Source organism: Microtus oregoni, unplaced genomic scaffold (genome assembly GCF_018167655.1).
Source record: "Microtus oregoni isolate MIOR12 unplaced genomic scaffold, Mior012 000047F_ref0000412, whole genome shotgun sequence".
NCBI lineage: Eukaryota > Metazoa > Chordata > Mammalia > Rodentia > Cricetidae > Microtus > Microtus oregoni.
In genome coordinates this window covers 4,692,999-4,720,371 of record NW_024543221.1, presented here as the reverse complement: position 1 = coordinate 4,720,371, position 27,373 = coordinate 4,692,999, and the positions used below count along the sequence as shown (strand labels likewise).

Here is a 27,373-nt window from a genome sequence, read left to right as displayed (position 1 = left end):
TTACAGGCTGAGACAGCTCATGAACTCAAGGAAAGCTTTTTTTTTTTCCTTTTCTCCAAAAGGAGGCTTAATTTTAGTTAGTGAATAGCTGTTTCTTAGAAAACAGCTAAGAAAATGCCTCCCGGGTAGGAACAGATCTGTTTCTGTGGTTGTGGGAAAGTCTACTCAGGAGCAAAGAAGGGTCAGGGCTGCTGAAGCCGAGGAGACACTGCTAAGCTCTACAACAAACCAGAACCAAACATTACGTCCTGATGCCTTCATATAGAGAGCGTATGTGAAATGCCTGTTTTGTCAGCAGAATGAACATAAGTGAAAACTTTTCAATATATTGAAAGGATAAACAACTACACAAATAAGCAAAATTCTTAAAACCTCTACCAAAAAAATCACTACAATTTTAACACAAAAGGATTATTGTATACCTAATCAATTACCTGATATTAGAAGCATCTATTGTATTCTTGATGTCATTTAATGAATCTGTAAGTGATTTGAATTCAAAGGAATTCAGGTCTCCTCCCTCTGCTAGACACTACAGGGAAAAAAATGTTTCAAAATTTAATTAAATTTTATCTTAAATATAGACACAAATAGATACAAACGAATAGTTTGCTTAGTATTAAAAAAACCCATAAACCTATTTTCTTTGAAATTTACCTTAATTTGTAGTAAAATAGCCGTAAGCCTGGCAATTAAGTCTGTCAGATTTTCATTTTCAACACAGGGCTGTCCTGAGGAGGAGTTGGCTTGCCGGACGATTTCCTGGGCTTCTTCCTCACACCTGCGTCTCAAGTCTGTTGGCTGATCAGCAGGCTGGAGTCCCTGGTCTGGTGCAAGCTGAACATGGAGGAATAAGCCATGAGATACGCTCTGACAAGACTATGTGTGTGGGGGCACAGATGTACCATGGCACACATGTGGAGGTCAAGGACAACTGGGGAATCAGCTGTTTCCTTCCACCACCTGAAGTAATGCCCTCCATGTAGGTTTGCTGCGTGAGCTGTCATTAGACTGCACTTGCACGTCTCTGGCAGGAGGAGCAATGTGTGATGCATCATGGCTGGGAGACACCCAGTGTTCTTCTGTCTCACTACATGAGATGTTTCTCTGCTGTTACGTAGTGAGCTATCTGCCAGACTTCCCCTTTGTAATTAATATTCACAAAAAGACTCTGAGGCTACATAAAGCTCTTATTTGACATCACACTTTTTTTTTTCCAGTTTGGGCATTCAATGATGAGCCTTGTTTATGTCAATCATTACTATGGTTGTTGTCAAATGTTATGTTTATTTATTTTGGTTTTTTGAGACAGAGTTTCTCTGTGTAGCCCTGACTGTCCTGGAACTCACTCTGTAGACCAGGCTGACCTCGAATTCACAGAGATCTGTCTGCCTCTGTGTCCCAAGTGCTGGGATTAAAAGTGTACATCACAACCACCTAATATTTATTTTTAATAATTTATTTTTATGTGCATTGGTGTTTTGCCTGCATGTCTGTCTATGTAAGGATGTTGGATTCTAGAGTTACAGACAGTTGTAAGCTACCATTTAGGTGCTAGGAATTGAACCCAGATTCTCAGGAAGAGCAACAGGCACTCTTAACTGCTGAGCCATCTCTCCCACCCCATATTTTTAAATTTATTGTTATCATTACTGTATGAATGTGTTTATGTGTGTGTGTTATATGCACCACATGCATACATGTGCCTAAAGAGGCCAGAGGCATCGTATGACCTGGAACTGGAGTAACAGGTAGCTGTGAGCTGCTGAATTGGGTGCTGAGAACTGAACTCAGGTCCTCTGCAAGAGAGTAAGTGCTTTTAACCACTGAGCCACCTCTCTAGCTCCATTTGTCTTTTCTTTTTTCCTTTTCTTGGGAGACAGGGTTTCTCTGTAGGTTTGTTTTTTTTTTTTTTTTTTTTTTGAGACAAAGTTTCACTATGTAGCTCTAGCTGTCCTGGAACTCACTCTGTAGACCAGGCTGACCTCAAACTCACAGACATCTGCCTGCCTCTGCCTCCTGAATGCTGGGATTGGAGGTGTGCATCACCACAGCCCAGTTCATGTGTTTTCCCCTGATCATTCTCTGTCTTTATTTTTTGAGACGAGGTCTCTGATTAACCCTGAACCTCATCAACTTGGCCAGGCTGACTGGTCAATGACAGGACCTCACCTGGCTCTGTGCCCACCACTTTCCCAGTAATAGGATTATAGGTTTATACCACTATTCCTGACTTTTAAGTAGGTACTGAGGATTTGAACTCAGGTCCTTATGCTTGAGTGGCAGGCACTTTACCGACTGAGCCACCTCCTCAACCAAAGTTGGCACCTTTATAAGAACTTTCCCTTAAAAATGGATGCGTATCAGTATGCATCAATTCTGTTGATTCCATGGACTCTAAGTTCTTTATTCTGAGGCTCAGATCAGGCCATCAGAACTCTGTGATGACTCCTTTTGAAGTGACCACATAGTCTGGGGTCTGTTTTCCTGGCATAGTAAATGGTCCCTATTTATCTTCTGCTCTTTCTGTCTTAGGTCCCAAGACTGCCTGTCTTCAAGCATCCCTTTTCCTTTACTGGAGATAATGTTGGCAACAAATCTGGCTGTGAGGTGTGTTCTTTGCTGCTAGGATAGCACTACTCCTAGGCTAAGTACACACACATTCCTTATGCCTCTACTATGAACAAGCCACAAATATCTTCCTTTGCCAATCTAACACCTCAGGATCTAGTTTCTCCTCTCACAACTTGGCTCCCATTACCCCAATCTACTCACTTGCTCAGCCCTAGAATGCACACAAGTTTCAGGATTGCTACTTCATGCCACTAAGAGAACACAGCCTTACAAGTGAGTTTCAAGTTTGGTTTAGACTAAAGGCATATGGTAAACACACTGAGTCTCTGCCATCTTGATCCATCTCTACCTTCTTTAGGGTTGTTTGTGTTACTATTGAAATATAGCTGGTTTCTCTCTCATTGCAGTCACTTGTAGAGTTTACTCTTTGTCTAAGTGTTTCTATGTGTGCACATATGTGTAGAGGCCAGAAACCAACACCAGGCATCCACCTCAGTTGTTTCCACCTTATCTCCTGAGCCAGTCTATCCCTGAACCTGAAGCTTGCCGACTCCTCTGGACTGACTGGCTACAGTGGCCCAGGAGCCCACCTGTTTCTGCTTCCCAAACACTGAAATGACAAGCATGGCTTTCCCCCATGGTGCTGAGTGTCAACACAGTCTGCACGCTTGTACAGCAACTACTTTACCAAGAAAGCGTCCTCACCCCTTGTTTTGCTCTGTCCTGGTTTTGTGGTGCTATGGATCAAACTCAGGGCCTTGAGCAAGCTATGCAAGCATTTTGCTACCGAGCTACACCACAATCACAGTTTACTTAGAGTTGCTGGGGAAACATTCAAGTACATGCTACTCTCTAGTACTGTCCTGCACTCAAACTAGTCTGCAGAAATAGTAAGCAGGAAACATGAATTTTATTTTCACACATTTCCTATTCCAAAAGTCAAGTGCTCATCCCTGCTCCACAAAGTTCCCCATCACACACACACACACACACGGAGGGAGGGAGGGGAGAGAGAGAGAGAGAAAGAGAGAGAGAGAAAGAGAGATTTTACTCTGCTTCTTAAGACGTGTCCTCATCATGTTCACTGTGTTACCCAGGTGAGCTTCAAGTTCCTGGGCCCATGCTTGATCTTCTTGCCTCGGTCTCTAGAACAGCTTGGACTGCAGGGCTGTGTCGCCACACCTAGCTTGTGTGCTTTACTTTTTTTCTTTAAACTTAATAAATCCTAGAGAACCAATGAGATGGCTTGCCCCTCAAGCTGATGACCTGAGTTCAATGCCAGAACCCATGGTAAAAGGAGAAAACTGGAAAGTTGTCCTCTAACTTCATATGTGTGCCATAGCATGTGGGCATGCATGTCCACATACATGCATACACACAATTCTGATGACAATAAAACTAAAAATATCCTGCAAGTTACTTTATATCAGGAAGATGGTTCTTTTCTCATTCTTTTTAGTTTTTATTTTATGTGTATGAATGTTTTTGCCTACATGTATATCTGTGTACCATGTGCATGCCTGGTGCCTGTGAAGGTCAGAGAGAACACTGGATCCATTACAGATGTTTGTGAACCATCATGTGGTGCTGGGGATTGAAATTAGGTCTCTTGCATGAGCAAAATGTAATTATTTGTTTTATTTATTTTTAGAAATATTTATTATGCAGTGTTCTGCCTGCATGTATCCTTGCAGGCCAGAAGAGGGCACCAGATCTCATTACAGATGGTTGTGAGCCACCATGTGGTTGCCAGGAATTGAACTCAGGACCTCTGGAAGAGCAACCAGTACTCTTAACCTCTGAGCAATCTCCCCAGCCCATTTTGCTTTATTTAGAGACAAGGTTTCTCTGTGTAGTTCTGGCTGTCCTAGAACTGGTACAAAAATCAGGCTGGCCTCAAACTCAAAGAGATCCGCCTGCTTCTGCCTCCCAAGTGCTGGGATTAAAGGTGTGTGCCACCATGCCCGCTGCAGTAAGTGCTCTTGTAACCACTGAGTCAACACTCCAGCTCGTCTTTGGTCCTTCTTATGGAAGCATAGTACTAAGTGAAGGATCCCATAAATTATTTGATCAACGTCCTAAGAGTTGAAATTTAAGTGTTTTTTAAATGTGTGCAGTTATTAATAATGCTGCAGTGAATAATCTTACTCTCTTAACACCTTAAACATTTGTAGCTGAAGTATATATAAATACACAAAAGTATCAAATCATAAAACATGAAAGTTACTGAATTTTTCCAAGTTAAATATGCCTGAGAAATGAGTGATTAGTGACCAGCAACTTCCAGTGTTGCCTGGCAGAGGGCATCCCCACCTGACTTCCAGCCTCATAGGCCAGCTTTTGCTGGTGTTTGCTCACTGCAAAATAGAATCATACAATTTTTTATTCTTTTGTGTCTGCCACTGTTCAAAGAGTTGCACAGTAATTGAACTCTTTAATTCTCATTGCAGGTAGCATTCCACTGTGTAATAATAACACATTTATTGACCCATTCTAGTATTTATGGGTACTTGCAGTTTTTTGTGTGGGGGGCTGTTTTTATTTTGGTTTGGGTTTGGTTTTGGTTTTTCGAGACACGGTTTTTCTATGTAGCCCTGGCTGGCCTGGGACTTGATCTGTAGACCAGGCTGGTCTTGAACTAGAGTTGCCTACCTCTGCCTCTCAAGTGCTGGGACTCAAGGTGTGCACCACCACCACTCAGTTTTTTCTTTTCCTGATTTTTTTTAAAAATATTTATTTATTTATTTATTATGTATACAATATTCTTCCTGAACTTCAGAAGAGGGCACCAGACCTCATTTCAGATGGTTGTGAGCCACCATGTGGTTGCTGGGAATTGAACTCAGGACCTTTGGAAGAGCAGGCAATGCTCTTAACCACTGAGCCATCTCTCCAGCCCCTTCCTGATTTTTTTTTAAAAATTATTTTATGACCGGGCAGTGGTGGCACACACTTTTAATCTCAGCATTTAGGAGGCAGAGGCAGGTGTATCTCTGTGAATTTGAGGCCAGCCTGTTCTACAGAGTGAGTTCCTGGACAGGCTCCAAAGCTACAGAGAAACTCTGTGTCAAAAAAAATAAAACAAAACAAAACAAACAAACAAAAAAGTATTTTATTACTGTAATTTATGTGCATGTTTTGGCTACAGGTGTGTATGTACAGCATGTGTGCCTGATACAGATGAGGGTGTCTGATCGCTTGGAACTGGTGTTGTAGATGATTGTGGGTTTTGGGAAACAAACTTGGGTCCTCTAGAACAGCAAACAGTGCTTTTAACTACTGAGCCATCACTGCAGCTCCAAGTTTCTGATTTTTAAATTTTTTTTTTTTTTTTTTTTTTTTTTGATTTTTTGAGACAGGGTTTCTCCGTAGCTTTTGGTTCCTGTCCTGGAACTAGCTCTTGTAGACCAGGCTGGCCTCGAACTCACAGAGATCCGCCTGCCTCTGCCTCCCGAGTGCTGGGATTAAAGGCGTGCGCCACCACCGCCCGGCTTTGATTTTTAAATTTTATCTATTTATTTTGGCACCCAGTTTCTGATTCTGGGTGGTAACAAGGAATGAACAAACATTCTAGTATATTCCTTTCAGTAAATATGTGTTCAACTGTCTGTGTATATTAAGAAGTAAAACTGCCAAGTCATAGAGCTCTGGTTTATTATTTCTTTAAATTGATGCTCTACTTCAAGAGCTTTGTGGAAATCAATTCATTTCACTTGAGTGGGGCCCTGGGGACGACACAAAGACCGATGTATGAGCCCTGTCTTTATGTGCCATTCTGTTATGGAAGTCTCTTGAACCCTGTGGGCTACACCTCCGGATAGTGGTTGGTCAGGGCAGGAAGTCTACTTACTAGAACAAGTCACTGATGGACAGGTAGCAGACAACTACCAAAAAATTAGAAATAAATAATGATGCAGCTAAGCACAGTGGCATGCACTGCAATCCTAGCACTGAGGAAGTGGAGGTGCAAAGACTGTGAGTTCAAGTCCAGCCTGGGTTATAAAGTAATTCTGCATTATTAAAGCTAAGGCACTAGAAATATAGCTCAGTGGCAAAGAACTTACCTAGACTATGCAAAGCCCTGGTTGTATCATTATTGGAAACATGAGGTGGGGCATTAGGTAGGGAGTACAAATGAGAACGGATGGCTAAAAGAACAGGCATAATTCAAGTAGCTTGACATCATCATCTATGACAGATGTTTGGGACTTACCAATATGGTGATTAGAATCTCCTATCACAATTATAGGGGGCTTTACTAGACACACAGTCTCAAAGAATGCAAAGGCAGGAGCATTCCAAATTTATCACAATAATTTAATACTTCATACTAAGAGCTTCAAATTTTAGGTGACGGTTGAACTACGCTACTATTTATAATTACACGTGAATGAAAAATCCCCCAAACTCCTGTGAAATTCACAGTTCTAAGATACAGCTGAAAGGAGGAAACAAAGTATGACTGCTGAGAGAACACATGCTGTCTAAAAGGAGAAGGGTTAACTGGGTGGTGGTGGTGCATGCCTTTAATCCCAGCAGTTGGGAGGCAGAGCAAATTCAAGGATAGTTAGAGCTACACAGAGAAACCTGGTCTTGAAAAACCAAAGGGGGTGGGAGGGGGGGAGTCATCTGGCGAGGATGGTTGGGTGGTTTAGAGCATTGTTTTTGCAGAGGTTTCAGGTTTGGTTCCCAGCACACACACTGTGACTCACAACCACCTGCAATTCCAGTTCCAGGGAAGCCAAAGCCCTCTCTGACTTATGGAGGCACTCACTGGGCATGCACATGGCGCACATGTACAGGCAAAACACGCACACACATAAATAAAATACTAAATCTAAGGGAGGAGGCTGGAGAGATAGATAGCTCAGTGATCAAGCACACTTGTTGCTCTTGCAGAAGACCCAATTTCAGTTCCTGGCACCCCATGGTGGCTAATAACAGTCTGTAATTCCAGTTCTAGAGGATTTGATACCTTCTCTGGCATCCAATGGCCCCAGGCACACACATGGTGCAGAAGCATATGCACAGGCAAAACACCCATACAGTTAAAAAAAAAAAATTATAGTAAACAAAAATAGGGTTTCTGGAATAGTGGAATTAAGAGTTAATTGTTCTGGCAGACACGGTGATACATGTCTGTCTATAATTCCAGCACTTGGGCTAGAGGAGGCTGAGTTAGAAGAATTACGAATTCAAGGCTAACCTAGACTATGTAGCAAGATACTGTCTCAAAAAAATAAAATAAAAACAAAAAAAACAAAAACCACACACACACACAAACAACCCCCCCCCCAAAAAAAAAACCCAAGGGACTGGGGAGATGGCACAGTCAATGAAGTGCTAGCAGTACAAACATGAACGCCTGAGTGTGGTCCTCAGAACCCATGTATAAGCAGGCTTGACAATATGTGCTTGTAATCCTGGTGTTGGGAGGCAGAGAGATGACTAATTAGTGAGTCTTGGATCCCAGGGAGAGCCTGTTTGATAAAACTGACTGACTCTGGCACCCATTAGTCACTGCCTCCAACAAACACACACACACACACACACACACACACACACACACACACACAGCACTATCAAAACGCAAAAGATAATTATTTTTCTGGATTCTGAATTCTAAGTCTATTTTTTTTGTAGAGTAATATCATTTGTAACTTAGTAATTAAAACAGATAGTTTACTGTATATAAAATACTCTGAACGCTGATATGAATAATATATCAGTAAAATATAGTTCTGCTAAAAGACCAGTTAAAGATCCTGGCTTAATTTAGAGCCTGTAAAAGGTGAAGGTAAAAACATTAAACTTCAAATAATAAAACATGGAGGGAAAGTAATAAAAATCAGGCTGGGCATGATGGTACACATTTAATTCCAGCACTTGGGAGGCAGACACAGGTGGATCTCTGTGAGACCAGCTTGGTCTACACAGTAAGTTCCAGGTCAGCCATAGCTATAAACTGACACCCTGTTCCAAAAAAAAAACAAACCAAAACAAAACAAAACCAAAACCAAATCAATCAATCAAGCAATCAAACAAGCCATACAAAGCACTGACCTCATAGCAATACTGCTGAACTTTATGCAGAACTTTGTTCAGGTCCTTGTTCAGCTGTTCAAGCTCTAAAACAATGGTTGCGTATCTTCGCTGAAATTCAATACCAATGGACATGGAATATGATTTCTAAGAAGAAAAAACAGATCTGAATAAGATTTTGTCTTGTTAATGCAATTTCAATAATCTAAAACAACCAGCAGGCCATTACATCAGCCTATAGTCAGTGACACCATTCTTTGGGGTAACAGTGTGTTATTAGGAGATTGTCCTTGTTCTTAGGAATGCATGATGTCTGCCATTTACTCTTCTCTCTCTTTTATATTTATTTGGTTGCTTTAAATTATGTGAGTGTGTATATGCACATGTAAATGCAGGCACCCATAGAGTATAGGATCTTCCTGGAGCTGGATCTGCAGGTGGTTGTGAGCTGCTCAATGTGGATGCCAGGAATTGCACTTGGATCCTCTGCAAGAATAGTATGCACTCAAAAAAAAAAATAGTATGCACTCTTAATGACTCAATCATCTTTCTTGCTCATTGACTTTTATTTATTTATTATGTACATAAATGTGTTCTGCCTATATGCATGCCTGTAAGCTAAAAGAGGGCACTGGATCTCATTGTATATAGTTGTGAGCCACCATGTGGGTGCTGGGAATTGAAGTCAGTACTTCTGGAAGAGCAGTCAGTGCTCTTAATCTCTGGGTCATCTCTCCAGCCCCCATTTACTTCATTTAATGAAGATTTTATATACAGAGAACTTATATGAAGCAAACACCTCATTGACATCAGAGATGGAGTAGGATCTGGTGGTGCCCTCTAGGCTCCAGTCTTGCTTTGATCCAGTATTTCCGCACTATATCCCATTCCTTCCCTTTAGGAATGCTAAGTTGTAAATGTGTAGTTTGCTTTTTGATTTAACAAGGGGTTACAATTAAGAGATTGTATGTAGTTTCAGAAGAGATGTTGGACTTTGAACATGTTGAAGAAAGACTATGGGGACTTTTGAAGTTGGTCTAAAGTAATTTTGTAGTATGATAATGGCTACAAACTAACTGGGGCGGGGAGAATGGAATGTAGTAGTTTGAATGAGAAAGCTCCCACAGGCTCAGATAATTGAATGTTTGGTCCTTAGCTGGTGGCACTGATTAGGGAAATGTAGGCGGTAAAGCTTTGATGGAAGAAATATGACACTGGGGGTGGGCTTTGAGAGTTTCAAACTCCATGCCACTTCCAGTTAGCTTTCTCTACTTCAAGTTTATGGTTGAGGATGTGATTGTTCAGCTGCATGTTCCAGTCACCAAGATGGACTCTTAATCCTCCAGAACCATGAGCCCAAATAAACACCTTCTTCTGTAAGTTACCTTGGTCATGATGCTTTATCAGTCACAGAGAAGCACTAATACAGATAATCCAGAAGTAGGATTGTGGCTATCAATGACCAGCTGCGTTCTAGGAAGACCAGTAGCTTATCTTCTCACTGAAGAATGTATGAACACTTCCTTGCACACTAACCAATACTCTACACATGAAGATGGAGAGTTATATGGTCAGTCTTCACACACTGTAAACTTTTAAGATTTTTATTTTTTTGTGTATGGGTGTTTTGACTGTGGTGTTATGTCTCTGCACTATGTGTGGAAGTCCCCATAGAAGCCAGAAAAGGGAACCAGAGAAATAAGGGGCACCATTGTAATGTAACATGTCAACTGACAGATTATGCTTTAGAGAGAGTGGGAACGAGTTCTGACAGACTCTGTATGAACTTCCTAAATGCTAGAATGAAGTCACACAGCTGTAACTTCATGCTGGAAAGTTTAATGTCATAGGGCTGGGGTACAGCTCAACAACAGAGTGCTGGCTAGCATATGTGAGGGCCTGGGTTCAGTCCCCAGGATAGGGGGAAAATTGTAATGTTGGATGGCCTAGAATATGCTACATACACTAGGCTGGTTTTGAACTCAAAGAAATTTGCCTGCCTCTGCCTCCTGAGGGCTGAAATTAAAGGCATGTGCTATCATGGCCGACATTATCATCTTGTTTTTTAATGCTTTTGTTTTAACTGAAGTTTTAATACAAAATTGCACAAACATACAATTTAATGAATTACTGCATAGTAATCATACCTGTGTAAAAACATGCTCACTTCTCATAAACATGACAAGTGAAATAAAAACACCTATTATGCAAAGGCTTGTACACAAATGTTCACAGCAATTTTAGAGAAACTGAAAATTGGAAAAACTCCAAGTGCTCATCCGTAGACGAGTGGATAAATTGTAGGATACTCATAAAGGAAGGTGCAGCTCAGTGGTACAAGTGTACGGCCCTGGATTTGATTACTAGCATTGAAAGGAAAAAGCAACTGTTTATTTCAAATTCTGTCACTAAGTACGTGTATCTCAAATTTGTTATGCTGAAACCAGGCATGAAAAGTGCTCAGGCATACTGTATGATTCTATTTATACAAAATTCTAGAAAATATAAGCTAGTCTTCACCCACGACGACATAGTATGTCAATGGCTGCCTAGAAATAAGGGTGATATTAGCAAAGGACATTTTAGAGTAGCAGTAAACAATTTCCTCTTTAGCAGAGCATATGGTAATGGTTCACATGATCAAATGTAAATTTCAAGCAAGTACACCTGACTGAGCATCAATTCTATCTCAATAAAATTAGGGAAACTAGCCAGGCGGTGCTGGCACACACCTTAATTCCAACACTTGGAGGCAGAGGCAGGTGGATCTCTGTGAGTTCAGGACAGCCAAGGCTACACAAAGAAACACTGTCTCAAAAACCAAACAACAACAACAAACAAAAATTAGGGACCTAATAATAGGGAAACCCACCTAGGTCAATTAAGAGAACACTGAGCTCTTATAGTCCTACCATGTTGTTATTGTATCTTTTCTCTCCAAAGGAGCCATTATCACATTACCATAAATTCACAGTTTTGTATCAAGTTTACTTGATAAAGTATGGCAAAACAGAATATATTATTTGCTTTTTTCATGTTTTGAGAAGGCATCTTGATATGTAGCCCTGGGTAGTGAGGAGCATTATAGGAAGCAGGCTGTCCTGTGATCTGAAGTGATCTTCTCCCTTCCTCTCCCAAGCACTAGTTAGGGCTGAGCCACCATTGGTGAGATTTATCCCCCACTGCAAATATGCATATCAGTTCATCTGTTGTTATATAATACTCCTTAGAAACCAGCGATCTACAGCCATGCTATGCTCTCCTTGCTGCTTCTAATATAAGTCATTACACGGCTGCTGTGAACACCTAACAAATATGGAGACTTTTAATGGATAAAATAATCCAGAGTTGTGGAATAGAAAGTTTTAACTTGTTGAATTTTCACCCATCTTTGGTCTTTAATAGATACACATGCTAACAAAGCACCCATACACATAAAGTAAAAACAAAGTTTTAAAATAAAATAAATGAAATCTTTAAGAGCATGTGGATGGTATCTGTATTCCCATTACTCTGATCAACAACATAGTCGAGCATCAGATTTTTGGGAAAAGTCTCACTTATAAACCACAATCTTCCGGCCTCTATCTCTGTGCTATCATTATAGGAGTGTGCTATCACACCTAACTGCAAAGCTGAGTATTTTTAAAGACATTTTGGAAGTACATTTTAATATTTTTCTGTGTAAAAATTTCTGTCTGTTCAACCCTCCTTCCTGTTGTCTACTGGGCTGAACATCTCCCTCCCTCCCTCCCTCCCTCCCTCCCTCCCTTTCTCCCTCGCTCCCTCCTTTCCTTCTTCCCTCCCTCTAGGTTCTTGAGACAGGCTCTCTCTGTATAGCCATGGCTGTCCTGGAACTCGTTTTGTAGACTAGGCTGACCTCGAACTCATGAGATCCTCCTGCCTTTGCCTCCTGAGTGTTGGGATTAAAGGTGTGCGCCACCACTACCACCACTACCAACATCTTTTTCTTACTGGTATATAGCTGTAAATGTTTCCTTTGACATTGGTTTGCCTTTCAATTTCTGTTCTTATATCTTCTGTTCAACAAAGATACTTAATTTCAGTGTAGGTTAAACTATCAATCTTTTCTTTTATGGTTACTGTTTTCTATATTTACTTAATCTAAAGAGTCCTGCTCTAAAGTCATAAATATAATCATTTACAGTCTCTTAAATTTCATACTTCTGCTTTCCATTTCTAGATTTAAATTCCCACTCATTTTATCTATAGGAAAAAGTCATAGCTGAATCCCCTACACTGTTCTGATAGCCAATTAATATCACTATTTCAAAGATTCCTTTCCCTGCACCTTGTCATGAATTCATGTGTTTGTATGGGTGTCTGTTTTAATCTGTCTGTCTACCAGTACCGTCATCGTCAGTTACCCCAGCCCTGTCCTCATCAATTGTCAGTTACTCCGGCACTGCCATCATCAGTATACCACTGCCTTCAGTTACCAGTGCTGTGGTGTTCAGTTTGTCCAGCTACTATGGTCTTCAGTTGCTCTACTACTGTGGCATGTACGTCTGTGTACCATGTATGCCTAATGCTCAGGAAGGTCAGAAGAGACCGTCAGATCCCCTGGATCTAGAGCTACAGATGATTTTGAAGCACCATGTAGGTGCTAGGAATCAAATCCAGATCCTCTGGAAAAGCAGCCAGTGCTCTAAACTTCTGAGCAATTTCTTTAGCCCCCTATGTATTATTTTAATATGCTTAAGACATATTTGAATAATTTAAATAGAAAAGACATATTGAAGTCAATTAGCTCAAACTTTCACTAACTTACCAGTACTATATAACTGATCCAAAAAATCTACTTCAAAGCTATACTCTGAAAAACTTCATCAAATTTTTTGGGGGTTGGGCAGATGGGCTCACTGGGTAAAAGGCTTGCTGCACAAGCAAAAAGACCTGAATGTAATCCCTAGCACACACTGCCTTGTAATACCCAGAACTGGGCAGGCAAAGACTGGCGGGTCCTTGGAATTAATTAGCCAGCCTACCTGAATCCATCGGCTCCCGGTTCACTGAGAGACCAGACCCTGTCTTCAGACATACAATACTGTGGAGAGTGATTGAGGAAGACACCTCACACATACATGTAAACATGAACAGATATGCAACACACACATACACAGAGTCGAAAACTACACTTTTTGGGGGGCTGGGTGAAAAGGAAACTTTAAGAGATTAATTTTCTTTGTAAAAACATATACTTTGAACAAGTACTATGTTCATCATTTGAGGTGAAAAGCAGTGACTACTCAAATTATTTGGTAAGATTAAACATAAATAGCTTTTAAATTACTGAAAAAGGATTAAATAATTGTGAGTGTAGAGACTAGATAAGGACAGGGTAGATAAAAAAGTCACTACTAGTTAGTATTAAAACACCTGGTTAGAAGTAACTGACATTTAGTGGTTTTTTTTGTTTTTTGAGACAGGATTTCTCTGTGGAGTCCTGAAACCTACACTTTAGGCCAGGCTGGCCTTGAACTCAGAGATTCGCCTGCTTCTGCATCCCAAGAGCTGGGATTAAAGGCCTGTGTCACCATAGCCTGGTTAGTTCAGTGTTTTCTATCTGATGTTTCTTAATAGAAAAGAAAAACACTTGAATATACCTTTGATACTCTTAGTTCGTTCGCACTGCCTAAAAAAAATCAGTGCAATTAGCAGAGTACTAATCATCACTGGTCTTTTGAACAATTCAGGTGTTAGTTAGCTCTTTCATTACAAATGAGAGTGCATAAGGAAGGATTTTCTTTTTTTTGGAAACAAATACTATTCCATAAAAATTTAATACCTGTTGCCTTCCTTTATCCTAGATATCTGAACGTAAGTTTATGTTTTGTTTATTTATACATGTCAGGGGCTGAAACATCTACTACTCACCTACCCTCCCATTCACTCACCCATCCACCCACCTATTTCTGTTTTGGTTTGAACCTAGGTCTCACTGAGCTATACCCGAGTCCCATTTTAATTTTGTTTTCAATCCCTTGATAAGAAAATAATCTTGCTGGCTGTGGTTGCTCATATCTTTAATCCCAGCACTTGGGAGGCAGAGGCAGATGAATACCTGTGAGTTTGAGGCCAGCCTGGTATATGATGAGAGTTACATTTAGAGTATTTTTATGTAAGCAGTTTACCTGAGTTCAGTTCTGAGCACCTATGTTGGGCAGCCCCAGGAAATCTTACAACCTATGCTAGACTCCAGGAATGTCTGTATGCACACAGTATAGACACACAGACACAGACAATCTCATAAAACACAACTCGCCAGGTGGTGGTGGCACATACCTTTAATCCAGCATTCGGGAGGCAGATGCAGGCACATCTCTGTGAGTTCGAGGCCAGTCTAGTCTCTAAGAGCTAGTTCCAGGACAGGATCTAAAGCTACAAAGAAACCCTGTGGGTGGGTGGGTGGGTGGGTGGGTGGGGGCACAACACTTCTACTCATTCTTTCTTACAAATAAAATTGACTTGATTTTTTGGACTTATCTGATTAATAAAATCTTTGTCAAGTTAACTTAAATATGACATTTAGCTACCTTATTCTGAAGCACTTTAAAAAAGCTGTCATTAAATCTTCCTTAGTAAGATGTATTAATCAGCCCTAGGAACTCTACACTCGTGTAAATTGTTCACGAAGCTAATCCATTAATCCTATGCAACTGTGTTGTCAGTGATCTAATGGGTAAGGCACTGTATCACACTGCTGACTTACCAACATGTATTGAATATAGTAAGAAAAAGTGAAATCAAATAATGATTTAAAGTGATATTTAGGGCTGGAGAGATGGCTCAGAGGTTAAGAGCATTGCCTGCTCTTCCAGAGGTCCTGAGTTCAATTCCCAGCAACCACATGGTGGCTCACAACCATCTATAATGGGGTCTGGTGCCCTCTTCTGGCCTTCAGGCATACACGCAGAAAGAATATTGTATACATAATAAATAAATAAATATTTTTAAAGAAGAGTAATATTTATTGCAAGCCAGTATAGTGGGACATGCCTATAGTCCCAGCATCAGGAGGCAAATGCAGGAGGCTTGCCATAAGTTGGAAGCCAGCCTGGTCTATACAATACATTTCAGGCCAGCCAGAGAAACATAGTAAGACCTGGTCTCAAAACAAAAACAAAGAAAGATGCCTCAAAGTTTTTTTATCCCCCACTAGAAGGTTATTTAAAAAAAAAAAGATTAGAAGGCCTCACCATTTTAAGATGAGACAAGTAAACAAAGTAAAACAAATCCTTAAATCCTTACCAGTTTTTCTGCTTCTGTGTTCATCTCCCTTAATTTCTTTATATGTTCTTTTTTAATCATGAGAATTTTTGATAATTTAGTCTGTAGACAAAAAGAGAAATGTTTTAGAATAAATAGAAACATTTAGGTATATCAAATTTCCAGTTTTCACTAATATGTTCTAATGATATATTTTAGTCTCAATATAATTATGACAAAGCATTTTACTTTACACATGCACACAGTATGCAAAAGTAATAGTTTAAACTCAGCATAGAACATACATTCAAATTCAGCATTCAGGATACCATAGTATCCTGAAGCAGGAGGACCATAAATTTAGGCCATCTGAGGCTACATAACAAGTTCCAGGACAGCCTAGTCTACATAATGATAACCTGACTTAGGAAAGAAAATATTTTAAAATCTACTGTAATTAGAGGTGGTGAGCTGTGCTACCAAGCCTGACCACCTGAGTTTGACTCCCTGTACCCACATGGTGGAAGGAGAGAACTAATTCTTTTTTTTTGTTGTTTTGTCTTCAAAACAGGGTTTCTTTGTGTGTTCCTGGCTGTCCTGGAAATCACTTTGCAGACCAGGCTAACACCAAACTCAGAAATCTGCCTGTCTCTGCTGTCTGGTGCTGGGATTAAAGGCAAAGCACGTGCCACCACCTGACAAAAACCCAGCTCTTCAAAGTGGCTTTCTGAATCCTAGAAGCAGACCATCAACATGTGCCCTGAGAAAGAGAAGTGACTTTGTAAAAGAAGGGCTTTGTTGAAGGAAAGGGGAGGGAAGGAGAGAGAGCACTAGTAACAAACCAAAATGATAGTGATACAAAATGTGGGTGGGCTCTGCCACAGGCACTGAATTCTGCACATGTATATAGCCATGTGGCTACTTTAAAGTTAAAATAATTGGGCCATTGAGATGACTCAGTGGGTAAAGATGCCTGCTATCAAACCTGGGGACCAGAGCTCAATCCCCAGAACCCATACGGCGGAATGAGAGAACCGACTTCCCAGTTATTCGCACTGTGACACACAGTGTACTCATCTACCCACCTCTAGTACACACAAAATAAACAAAAAAGTAATGGTAAATAATTTAAAGTCTGGGACACACTCACATACCATCCATCTGGTTCCTCAGATCAGCACCTGCCCACCTAGGAAAGATGGTGGGTCAGGCTCTGGAAGTGTACCTATATGGTTCCCTAGTGCCTCTGCTGCAATGAAGGCAGTTGAACAGCTCCAGCTGCTATGTTCAACTGTGTGAGGGTTTCCCAGGCAAGATGAAGATTTGAAATAATCGGTCTGTAAGGTTCAACATGACTCCAAGACAACAGTGAGTAATTACAAACCCCTTCAGACCTAATTTCTATTCCTCTCTGCAGTCAAGTCTTTCAGACATTTCTCAAACCTGTTTGCCTGAACCAGGAAGTGTTTACATACAAAGCCTCTCTAAGCCTTCCTGGTAACAACTTTCCACTTCTGGTACTTCTCTGTATTTGTATGAGTTTCTACTTCACAAACATGACTATTTTATACACTGGTAGAAAACATAAAATAGTATAAAAACTTTGTAAAAAGTCAATTTGAAGGGCTGGAGAGACGGCTCAGCAGTTAAGAGCACCACTGGCTGTTCTTCCACAGGTCCTGAGTTCAATTCCCAGCACCCACATGGTGGCTCATGACCGTATACAACGGGATCTGAAGCCCTCTTCTGGCACACAGGTATACATGCAGAGCACTCACATTCATAAAATTAAGTAAAATCTAATAAAAAATTAAGAAAAGAGCCAATCTTAAGTTTTCACAGCTCAAAATGAGCAATTTGTAGACCATTAGGTACAAAAACTGCTAGGAAGGAAAAAACAAAAGTTCTTAAAGTTAAAAATCCTTAAATTCACAGTGATATTTTTTAAAACAATTAAGCAGTTAAGTAAGCAGCACTGGAGTCTTCAGTTGCTCTGCTGCTGTGGCATGTATGTCGTGTCATGCCTGGTGCTCAGGAAGGTCAGAAGAGGGTGTCAGATCCCCTACAACTAGATAATTTTAATCACCAAACTCATTTTGTTGAACTAGGAAGCAAAGAGAAAGCATCAAATATTTATCTCTGCAAATTACACCATAAAGTAACAAAAAAAAACATATTAGGTATTCTGCCCCTCCCCTTTTCAAAGCATGGTCTTGCCATGTAGCCTAGATAGACCTAGAACTTGTTAGGTAAACCAGACTGGCTTCAAATTAAAAAAAAATTATTTATCCTGTATACAATGTTCTGTCTGTGTGTATGCCTGCAGGCCAGAAGAGGGCACAAGACCCCATTAGAGATGGTTGTGAGCCACCATGTGGTTGCTGGGAATTGAACTTAGGACCTTTGGGAGAGCAGGCAATGCTCTTAACCTCTGAGCCATCTCTCCAGCCCCCCTGACTTCAAATTTTCAGTGATGCTCCTGCCTATGCCTCCTGAGTGCTGGTCCATGCCTGGTGATGCTTTTCCTTATCCAATTATTTCAGCTAACCAGCAAAGAAAGAAAGATAGAAAAGCCGGGCGGTGGTGGCACACGCCTTTAATCCCAGCACTTGGGAGGCAGAGGCAGGCGGATCTCTGTGAGTTTGAGGCCAGCCTGGTCTACAAGACCTAGTTCCAGGACAGGCTCCAAAGGTACAGAGAAACCCTGTGTCGAAAAAACAAAAAAGAAAAACAAAAGAAAAAAAGGATGAAATGAGCATCTCAACAATCTTTTAAAATAAAGATCTGTAATTTATTTTTAATTTTAAAAACTTTTATTGTATGTACCAGTGTTTTGCCTATATGTATGTCTATGTTCCACATGCATGCAGTGCCTGCAGAGGCCAGAAGAGGATGTTGGAACCCCTGGAAGGGGAGTTACACTGAGTGCTCTTAACTATCTCTCTAGACCTCATATTTGCAACTGTTAAGTTTCAAAACCCTGGGATGAAAGGCTGAGGTGACTATTTAGCATATCAAAGGGGACACTGACTGCCAGGTTCTCCCTGCCTCCCATAGTTCCTACCTGTTACAGAGTCCTTCTGGCTGGCATACCCCCATAACAGGTAAAGACCAAGAGGTGCTACGAGAACCTGGTGGTCAGGTTCACTTTGATGTGAATGGGCATCTCAGCCATTTGTCCTGGGGTTTGAGACCTATCAGCAATATAATGAATCAATGACTAACTCATTACAGAAAAATGAAACACAATCCCAGCACTAAATAGATGGCACAATACACCAAACCCCTTGAAACTGGGCTGTTAAAAAGGGGTGGGGGTATCACTGTGCTCCTGAGCTGAGTAGGAGAGATAGAGTCCTGGCAGTTTCAAATACTCCAGGGAGATACTTATAACCATCCCTTCCCCTATCTAGAGACAATGAAACAATGGACTGTCAGAACGTCCACAGGAACCAATATGCTGGAGAAAAGGAAAGTCCAAGATGACCTGGTGCCAGCGGGCCAGGCAGGGGATTAGCGCTGGTGGCTGACTTCACAGTAAAACCACCCTGCACAATTTCCCTGGCTTTACTTTCATCTTTTCTTTCTGTCTTTTTGTTTTTGTTTTTTTTTCGAGATAGGGTTTCTCTGTGTATCTCTGGCTGTCCTTGAACTCACAGAGATCTGCCTGCCTCTGCCTCCTGAGTGCTGGGATTAAAGGCATGAGTCTCCACTGTCCGGCTAGTTTCATCTTTTCTATAGAACTGTAACACTGCTTCAGGAAGGGAGGAAAGAAAGTAGGAATCTTTCCCAGGTTTGCCCAAAGTATAAATAAACCCATATATTTCCTTCATCAATTTGTTTCCTTTTATTTTGTTTGGGTGATGAGGATAACAACAAAGGCTCACTGACTATAATGAATGCACACTCTGGTGAAGGACATTACACATGTGAGAGGGGGTTATGGGAAATATCTTTATAGTCATCCTAACTTTGTTATGAACCTAAAACTGCTCACCCCAGAAAAAAGCCCCAAAACAAAATAAAAACATCTACAAAAAAATCAAATACATAAACACCAATAATGCTATCAGGCTAGCAGACAGTAGGGCAATGTATACTGAGGTTCCCCTGGCTTACAGTTCTCCTTGAGTATTTCTTTCAAAGATTGCTGCAAGGGACAAGTCTTGACTCACCACCTGGATAAGGAATTCTACTGGAAAGCCTCCTAACGTCTCCGTGTCAGAGCCAGAAATTTTACTTCTCCAAGGTGACTGTCCTAATAAAGGATCGCTATCCTGTGGGACAGAAAGAATCATCTAATCACTGACAGTATCTTTAGATAAAGTAAAAATTCTGTTTAATTAAAATTACATTAAATCCAATAACAAAGAAAATAATTCCAGAATTGGAGGAACTATTTACTTATTTTAATGTCTGCCAATCAGTTAAAATAATATAGATAGTGGTAGCTTCTCAAGTCCTGAAGTAGTTGTAATATGTGCTTCATGAGAACAGTTTATAATTGCAATAGTTACATTACTGAGGGCATTTCATTTCTATAATACTTACCGTAATTGGTGACTGGAGAGGAGGGGTATAATGTAACCGTGGAGGGGTCATAAAAAACCGAGAAGGCCGCTGTTTTTGTCCAAAGGCAGCAATTGGCATTGTATCATGAGGCTCATTACTCTTTGGAAAAGAGAATAATGCATAAAACTTGGAGACTTTGTAAACATTGTATATCAATTTGAGATATAGCATCTCACTAATCTGGTTGTAGTTATAGTCTTAAAATTAATTTATTTAGCAGTTTTTAGGGCCTTTCACATGCTAGGCAAGTACTACCACTAAGCTGTATCTTCAGCAATTATTATACTAAAAAAACACGTAAGACTGGGTATGTAGTTCAGTGATCATTAAGCCCTGGATTCAATCCAAAGTACACTTGAGAATGTGAACACGAACACACACACACACACACACACACACACACACACACACACACACAAATTTCCACAACATTACAAATCAAGACTGATAAGAAGTTCAGCAGGTTAATGCATATTAGAGCATCAAAGGACCTAGATTCTAGTCTCCATTTGACTGAGAAACAAAATCCAGTTTCAGAGCCTTAAATAAGTTGATGAATATTATGGCATTTTTATTATGCGAAAAGTGAAGGGACTGGGCTGCTCAGTGGGTACAGGCACCTGCCACCAAGCATGATGACCTGAGTTAAATTCTTAGGGCCCAAATGGTGGAAGGACAGCAGACTCCCACAAGTTGTACTTTGACCTTGTTGTGGTATGTGTGAGCACAAGCACACACACGCACATACACACACAAAATAAATAAAAATGTAAATGTAATTTTTGTTTTGTTTTGTTTTTTGTTTTTCGAGACGGGGTTTCTCTGTAGCTTTGGAAGCTGTCCTGGAACTAGCTCTTGTAGACCAGGTTGGCTCAAACTCACAGCTTGCCTCCCGAGTGCTGGCATTAAAAGTGTGCACCACCACTGCCTGTCTATAAAAATATAATTTTAAAAAGTGAAGATATTGACCCTACATAAATGTGAGAACAGAACAGGAGAAAAACACTGAAAGTCCAAGAAGTTACTTTCTATTTTAAATTTAGGACTGACTGACTATACCTTACCCTAATGGCTAGAATGAAAATGTGTAGATTCCAAGATTACTTGGTCAGCAACAATCATTCTGTCACAGTAAGACACTGTGTGCATAAAGCACAAGAGAGGGTCCTAGTTTTTGGAAATGGGACATAAGTACAGTTCTCCAGAGATCTAGTACACAGGGTTGGGGAATCACAAGCATCTTTGAATTGAAACCTCGATTCTCTAATAAAAGACAATTTATAAAAAAATACTAAAATAATTAAAAGGCACAAAATACAAATATACTATAAAATATTGTAGTTAAGTTTAATAGAACATTACTCACAAGTACTTCATAGTCAGGAATGGTGTGAGTCCCAAGCCCTGTTCTATCGAAAGTTACTCTGTAAGTAGCATTTTGAGTGTCCACAGCATCTATCTGACCAGTGAACAGACCATCATGAACACCACGCAATCGTGCTGAGAAAAGAAACAAACGCATTATCATATTTAGTACATGCAAAGAATTGTCAAATAAACTGTTCTAAACATGTCGATTAAACCATAAAAAAATACAGTATCACTATCTACTAGATTTAACATGAGCCGGGCAGTGGTGGCGCACTCATTTAATCCCAGCACTAACATGACTGTGTACTTTATTTTAGGATTGGAGAATTAACAAAGCTTTTTTGATTCTTAATTTGACACATAAATGAAATCAGATAGCTACCAAAAAGATCACCATTTAGAGGATGAACCTGTAAAAAACTAACAAAGGAACTCTGGATAGCATACTTTTTGTTTGTTTTGAGACAGGGTTTCTCTATATAGCTCTGGTTGTCTGGACTCCCTCTGTAGATCAGGGTGGCCTCGAACTCACAGAGATCTACCTGCCTCCACCTCCTGAGTACTAGGATTAAAGGCACCACCACACCTGGCTGGATATTATACTTTTTAAAAAAAATATTTATTTATTTATTATGTATACAATATTCTGTCTTGTGTGTATGCCTGAAGGCCAGAAGAGGGCACCAGACCCCATTATAGATGGTTGTGAGCCACCATGTGGTTGCCGGGAATTGAACTCAGGACCTTTGGAAGAGCAGGCAATGCTCTTAACCTCTGAGCCATCTCTCCAGCCCCCTGGATATTATACTTTTAAGTGACACATTAAGAGTAGTTTATTTTCAACTTGATTTTATTTTATAATTTATTTTTATGTTATGTGCGTTGGTGTTTGTCTGCAGGTATGTCTGTGTGAGGGTATCAGATCCCCTGGAACAGGAGTTACAGACAACTGTGAGTTGCCATGTGGGTTCTGGGAATTGGACTTGGGTCCTCTGGAAGAGCAGCCAGTGCTTTTAACCGCTGAGCCAGCTCTTCAGACCACTGTTCCTTTACTATAGTGAACTGCTGCAGAGTCAGATGCAGCCTTAGCTACAACTGGCAGGTGACTCAACCACCTGCTTTCACTTACCTGTAACTTTGGTTCCAATTACCAGGGGCAGAGGAATTTCATCGGGGAGATCTTTGAATTGTGAAACATCTGCAACTTTCCTTTGTTGTAAGAGCCGGATTTTCTGCCGTTTCTGTTTTAATGCTGATCTCTCTTCCTCAAAAAATGCAGAAGAACATCTAGAATAAATTACAGACATCATATAAACCAAGCCAGGCCAGGCGTTATAGTACACACCTACTGTATTTATAGTAGGTGTATAAATATAATAAATTATGTTTGAAGTGTATAATCAGATAAATTTTGGGGGGCTGGGGAGATGGCTCAGTGGTTAAAGTACTTGCTATGCAAGAAAGACAAGAATTTGGACCCCCAGAACCTGTGTAAATGCTAGTTGGGCACGGCCTGCCTTTAAGTACCTAGGAAGGCTGAGATGGGATCGCTATAACAAACTAACTAGAGTCTCAAGGAATAAGGTGAGGCTGAGTGTGGTGGCTTACGCCTTTAATCCCAGCATGCTGAGATAGAGGCAGGTGGACCTCTGTCAGTTCAAGGCAAGTACTGTTAATCTTAATGACTATTTTAATACTTCAGCTGATACCTGATAAATGTTGTCCTTCATTTCTTTGTTTTTTAAAGGCTTTCTTTACTTGACTTCTCTTGACCTTGGAGTGGGAGACGTGGTTTTCACTATGTCACCCTCGCTGGCCTGGAACTCACTATATAACCAACCCATGCTTGCCGTGAACTCAGAGATCTGCTCTCACACCTTTTATGCAAATATAAAATTTAGGATGAACTCATTATAAAAACAAATGTGGCGAGGGGCTTGGAATGTATATTGATGCAGAATGTCTTGTATTTGTCTAATACGCTCTAAGACCTAAGTTTGATCTCAAGCATGGAGGCTGAAAGAGGGGACTGATAGTTTTACAGCTGTTTTAATTTACAGATTAATTTCAGATGTTGAATCTTCCTTCCCAAGACTATGTGTCTTCACATTTGTTCATGAATAGCACATGTTACTTTTGAGTTCCTTCCTGGTAGTTTCACTTTTTTCCTTCCTTTTTATATTGTGACTAAATGCAATTTCACCACTGATTCTTTAAAAAGTTTTTACATTTATTTATTTCAGAGTGTGTGCATGTGAAAGGTACAGCATGGTGTGCAAGTGGAAATCAGAGCACAACTTAAGGAGGTCTGTTCTCACCTTTCACCTCACCCCCAGGATTGAAATCAGGTTACCAGGATTGGCAGCAAGTCCCTTACCTGCTGAGCGATCTTCCTGGCTTGCATCAACTCATGTGTGTATGTGTATGATGTAGGAGGTTCTTCTGTTCATGTATTGCTTTTATTAGTTAATGAATAAACTGCCTTGGCCTAGTTGATAGAGCGGAATTTAGGTAGATGGAGAAAACAGAACTAAATGCTGGGAAGAAGGGCAGAGTGAGAGAAGCCATGGATCCTCTGCCTAAGATGGACACCAGTTAGAATCTCCAGTAAGCCACAACCACGTGGTGATACACACATTAATGGAGCTGGATTAAACTAATATGTAAGAGTTAGTCAATAAGAAGTTAGAGCTAATGACCAAGCAGTGTTTTAATTAATACAGTTTCTGTGTGGTTATTTCGGGTGTAAGCTAGACGGGCGGCCAGGATAAACAAGTGGCCCTCAGTCCCTCACTGCAACATGTGTATACACACACATACATACAATCATACATATATGTGTTTATAGTGTGTTTCCAAGGAATCCAGAGGAGGAGGTAACACACCTTCTGAAACTGGAAGTTACGAGTTGTTATAAGCTACCACATGGTGGCTGAAATGAAATCTGGTCGTCTGTAAGTGCACTTCACAATGAACCATCTCTCCAGCCCCTCAACTGAGGTTGTTTTTTTTTTTTGTTTGTTTGTTTGTTTGTTTTTTAGTTTTTAGTTTTTTGGTTTTTTCGAGACAGTGTTTCTCTGTCTGTCCTGAAACTCACTTTGTAGACCAGGATGGCCTCGAACTCACAGAAATTTGCTTGCCTGTGCCTCCTGAGTGCTGGGATTAAAGGTGTGAGTCACCACACCCAGCTCAGCTCACAAATGAGTTTTGAAATTAGGGTATTTCTGAAAGTTTATTACATTAATAATCTGTATTATAACTTGACTTTCTCTCTCTCTTTTTTTTTTGTTTTTTTTTTTTTGTTTTTTTTGTTTTTTCAAGACAGGGTTTCTCTGTAGCTTTGAAGCCTATCCTGGAACCAGCTCTTGTAGACCAGAACTCCAGAGATCCACCTGCCTCTGCCTCCAGAATGCTGGGATTAAAGACATGTGCCATCACCACCCAACTATACATTCCTTGACTTTCTTAAGGAAGAAAAAAATCTTACAAACTTTTACCATGACTTCATTCTATTGTATACATGTATGAAATTCTCAAAGAATTAAAAAAATCTATTAAAGGGGTGTGATGAGATGGTTTAGCAAGTAAAGGATGCCAAAAAGTCTGACCACCTGAGTCTGAACCCAGGGCCTGCATGATGGTAGAAGATAACTGAAACCAACTCCCACATATTATTCTGACGTTCACAAGTGTACCATTCCATCCGTGTGTGTGTGTGTGTGTGTGTGTGTACAAATATGTTACCTTTGGTTATACAAACCAGTTTGAGTCTGAGGCCAGGCAGAGACAACATGATACTCTGCAGATGGATTGATGGGTAAAATTGGTAAGGGGGGATGGACGCAAAAGAAATAAGTAATTTAATACAGTAACATTGGAACTGGAAAGAAAAAAAATATACATTAAAATAAGAGCTCTTTGGGGCTAGAGAGATGACTCAGAGGTTAAGAGCACTGGCTGCTCTTCCAGAGAGGTCCTAAGTTCAATTCTCAGCAACTACATCGTGGCTCACAACCGAAAAAAAAAAAAAAGAAAGAAATCTTTACAACAGTAATATGTTAAAAAATCTGTGATCGGAAAAGATGAAATTTCATTCTAAGAATACATGCACTTACATTCATAGTTTAGTAATATATTATTAACATATAATCAATTATTCTGAAAAGTTATGTTTTGGTACTAGTCATTTGAATATTTAAAAAATTAAGGTACTGCATGTGGTTGAACATGTTTTCTATCCCAGCACTTGGGAGGCAAAGGCAAAGTGGATCTTTGTATGTTCAAGGCCAGTCTAGTCTATATAGTGAATTCCAGGCAAGTGAGACTACACAGTGAGTACTACTCCACCCCCCCAAAAAAAGAGCCATGGTAGTACTGATACTATTAATTATTAACTTTAAACAAAAAAGTTATTTTTACCTCCGTGGTTTCCCCATTAGTCGCCTGATTTTCCCCCATTCCACTCTTGTTAATTTTCTTGTTTTCAAATTAGGAAAAGATTCCTTTAGGCATACACAGAAGTCATTATCTCCTTCAAAAAGTGGCCTGTAAAACAAATCAAATTTTTTTATCAGTTAATACTTAATGTGTTCTTTTCTTTCTTTTTTTTTTAAAGATTTATTTATTTATTATGTACACAGTGTTCAGCCTCCATGCAGGTGCCAGAAGAGGGCACCAGATCTCATTATAGATGGCTGTGAGCCACCATGTGGTTGCTGGGAATTGAACTCAGGACCTACGGAAGAGCAGTCCGTGCTCTTAACCTCTGAGCCATCTCTCCAGCCCCAATGTGTTATTTTCTTAAATAAAATCTAAAATATAGCTTCAAAGTCAGGTACAGTGGTCCATGCCTCTAATTCCAGCTCTTGGGCAGAAGAGGCAGGAGAATCGGAAGCCAGAGGCCAGCCTCAGCTACATCACTGTCCACAGCTACAGAGCGACAAAGCAAGTCTGAGATCAACCTGGATTACATGAAACCCTGCCTCAAGAACAAAACACACACTCTCATTTTTTATATCATACTAATCACTTCTAAATCATAAGCAGGTGAAATTCAAAGGGTTGAGAAGGTACTTAGCAGATGAAACATCTAAAATGTTAAGACACTCAGGAATCAGTCTAGATCCGAGGCTCCAGGAGACCATGTATTTTGCTCAGATCTCTGTCTGGGACTAGCCTCTGGCATTACAACTGATAAAGACAAACAATATTAGCTAGAAAGTATCTTTGCCCCAAAGGAAAAGCCATTACCAAGGAGTTCTCTCCTCTGTGGGATTAGCCAAGTCTTAGAACACTGAACACTCTAGAGGGTTGGGGTAGTTTTGGTGACTCCCAAATAAGCACACCAAGACACCATGAAATTCTCTTAAAAACATCAAAAATTATAAGTTTGAGAAATGAAAGGTTCAGTTTTAATAATGACACATGAACATAAATATCTATGAACTTCACAAGCTTCTGAGTAACTAACTAGTTTTGGAGAACAGAAGGGAAGTACAGATCAATAGCCAACCAAGTAACCACCAATAATGGGCGCAGGAGACAGATTAGAATCAGAGATATTCTTCAATAAGCCTATTGTATA

The 27,373-nt window shown here is 40.2% G+C and overlaps 1 protein-coding gene across 1 annotated transcript in view; it reads right to left on the bottom strand.

Moving 5' to 3' along the window:
• Lin9 (lin-9 DREAM MuvB core complex component) overlaps nucleotides 1-27,373 on the bottom strand; it is a 48,118-nt gene that overhangs the window by 1,956 nt on the left and 18,789 nt on the right. The window contains exons 6-14 of the mRNA XM_041635515.1: nucleotides 26,209-26,334; nucleotides 22,919-23,076; nucleotides 21,785-21,918; nucleotides 20,398-20,517; nucleotides 20,022-20,123; nucleotides 15,889-15,969; nucleotides 8,638-8,763; nucleotides 658-837; nucleotides 435-532 (exon numbers count right to left, since the gene is read on the bottom strand). Coding sequence (XP_041491449.1) covers nucleotides 435-532; nucleotides 658-837; nucleotides 8,638-8,763; nucleotides 15,889-15,969; nucleotides 20,022-20,123; nucleotides 20,398-20,517; nucleotides 21,785-21,918; nucleotides 22,919-23,076; nucleotides 26,209-26,334 — 1,125 coding nt within the window. The remainder of the gene's footprint in view (nucleotides 1-434; nucleotides 533-657; nucleotides 838-8,637; nucleotides 8,764-15,888; nucleotides 15,970-20,021; nucleotides 20,124-20,397; nucleotides 20,518-21,784; nucleotides 21,919-22,918; nucleotides 23,077-26,208; nucleotides 26,335-27,373) is intronic.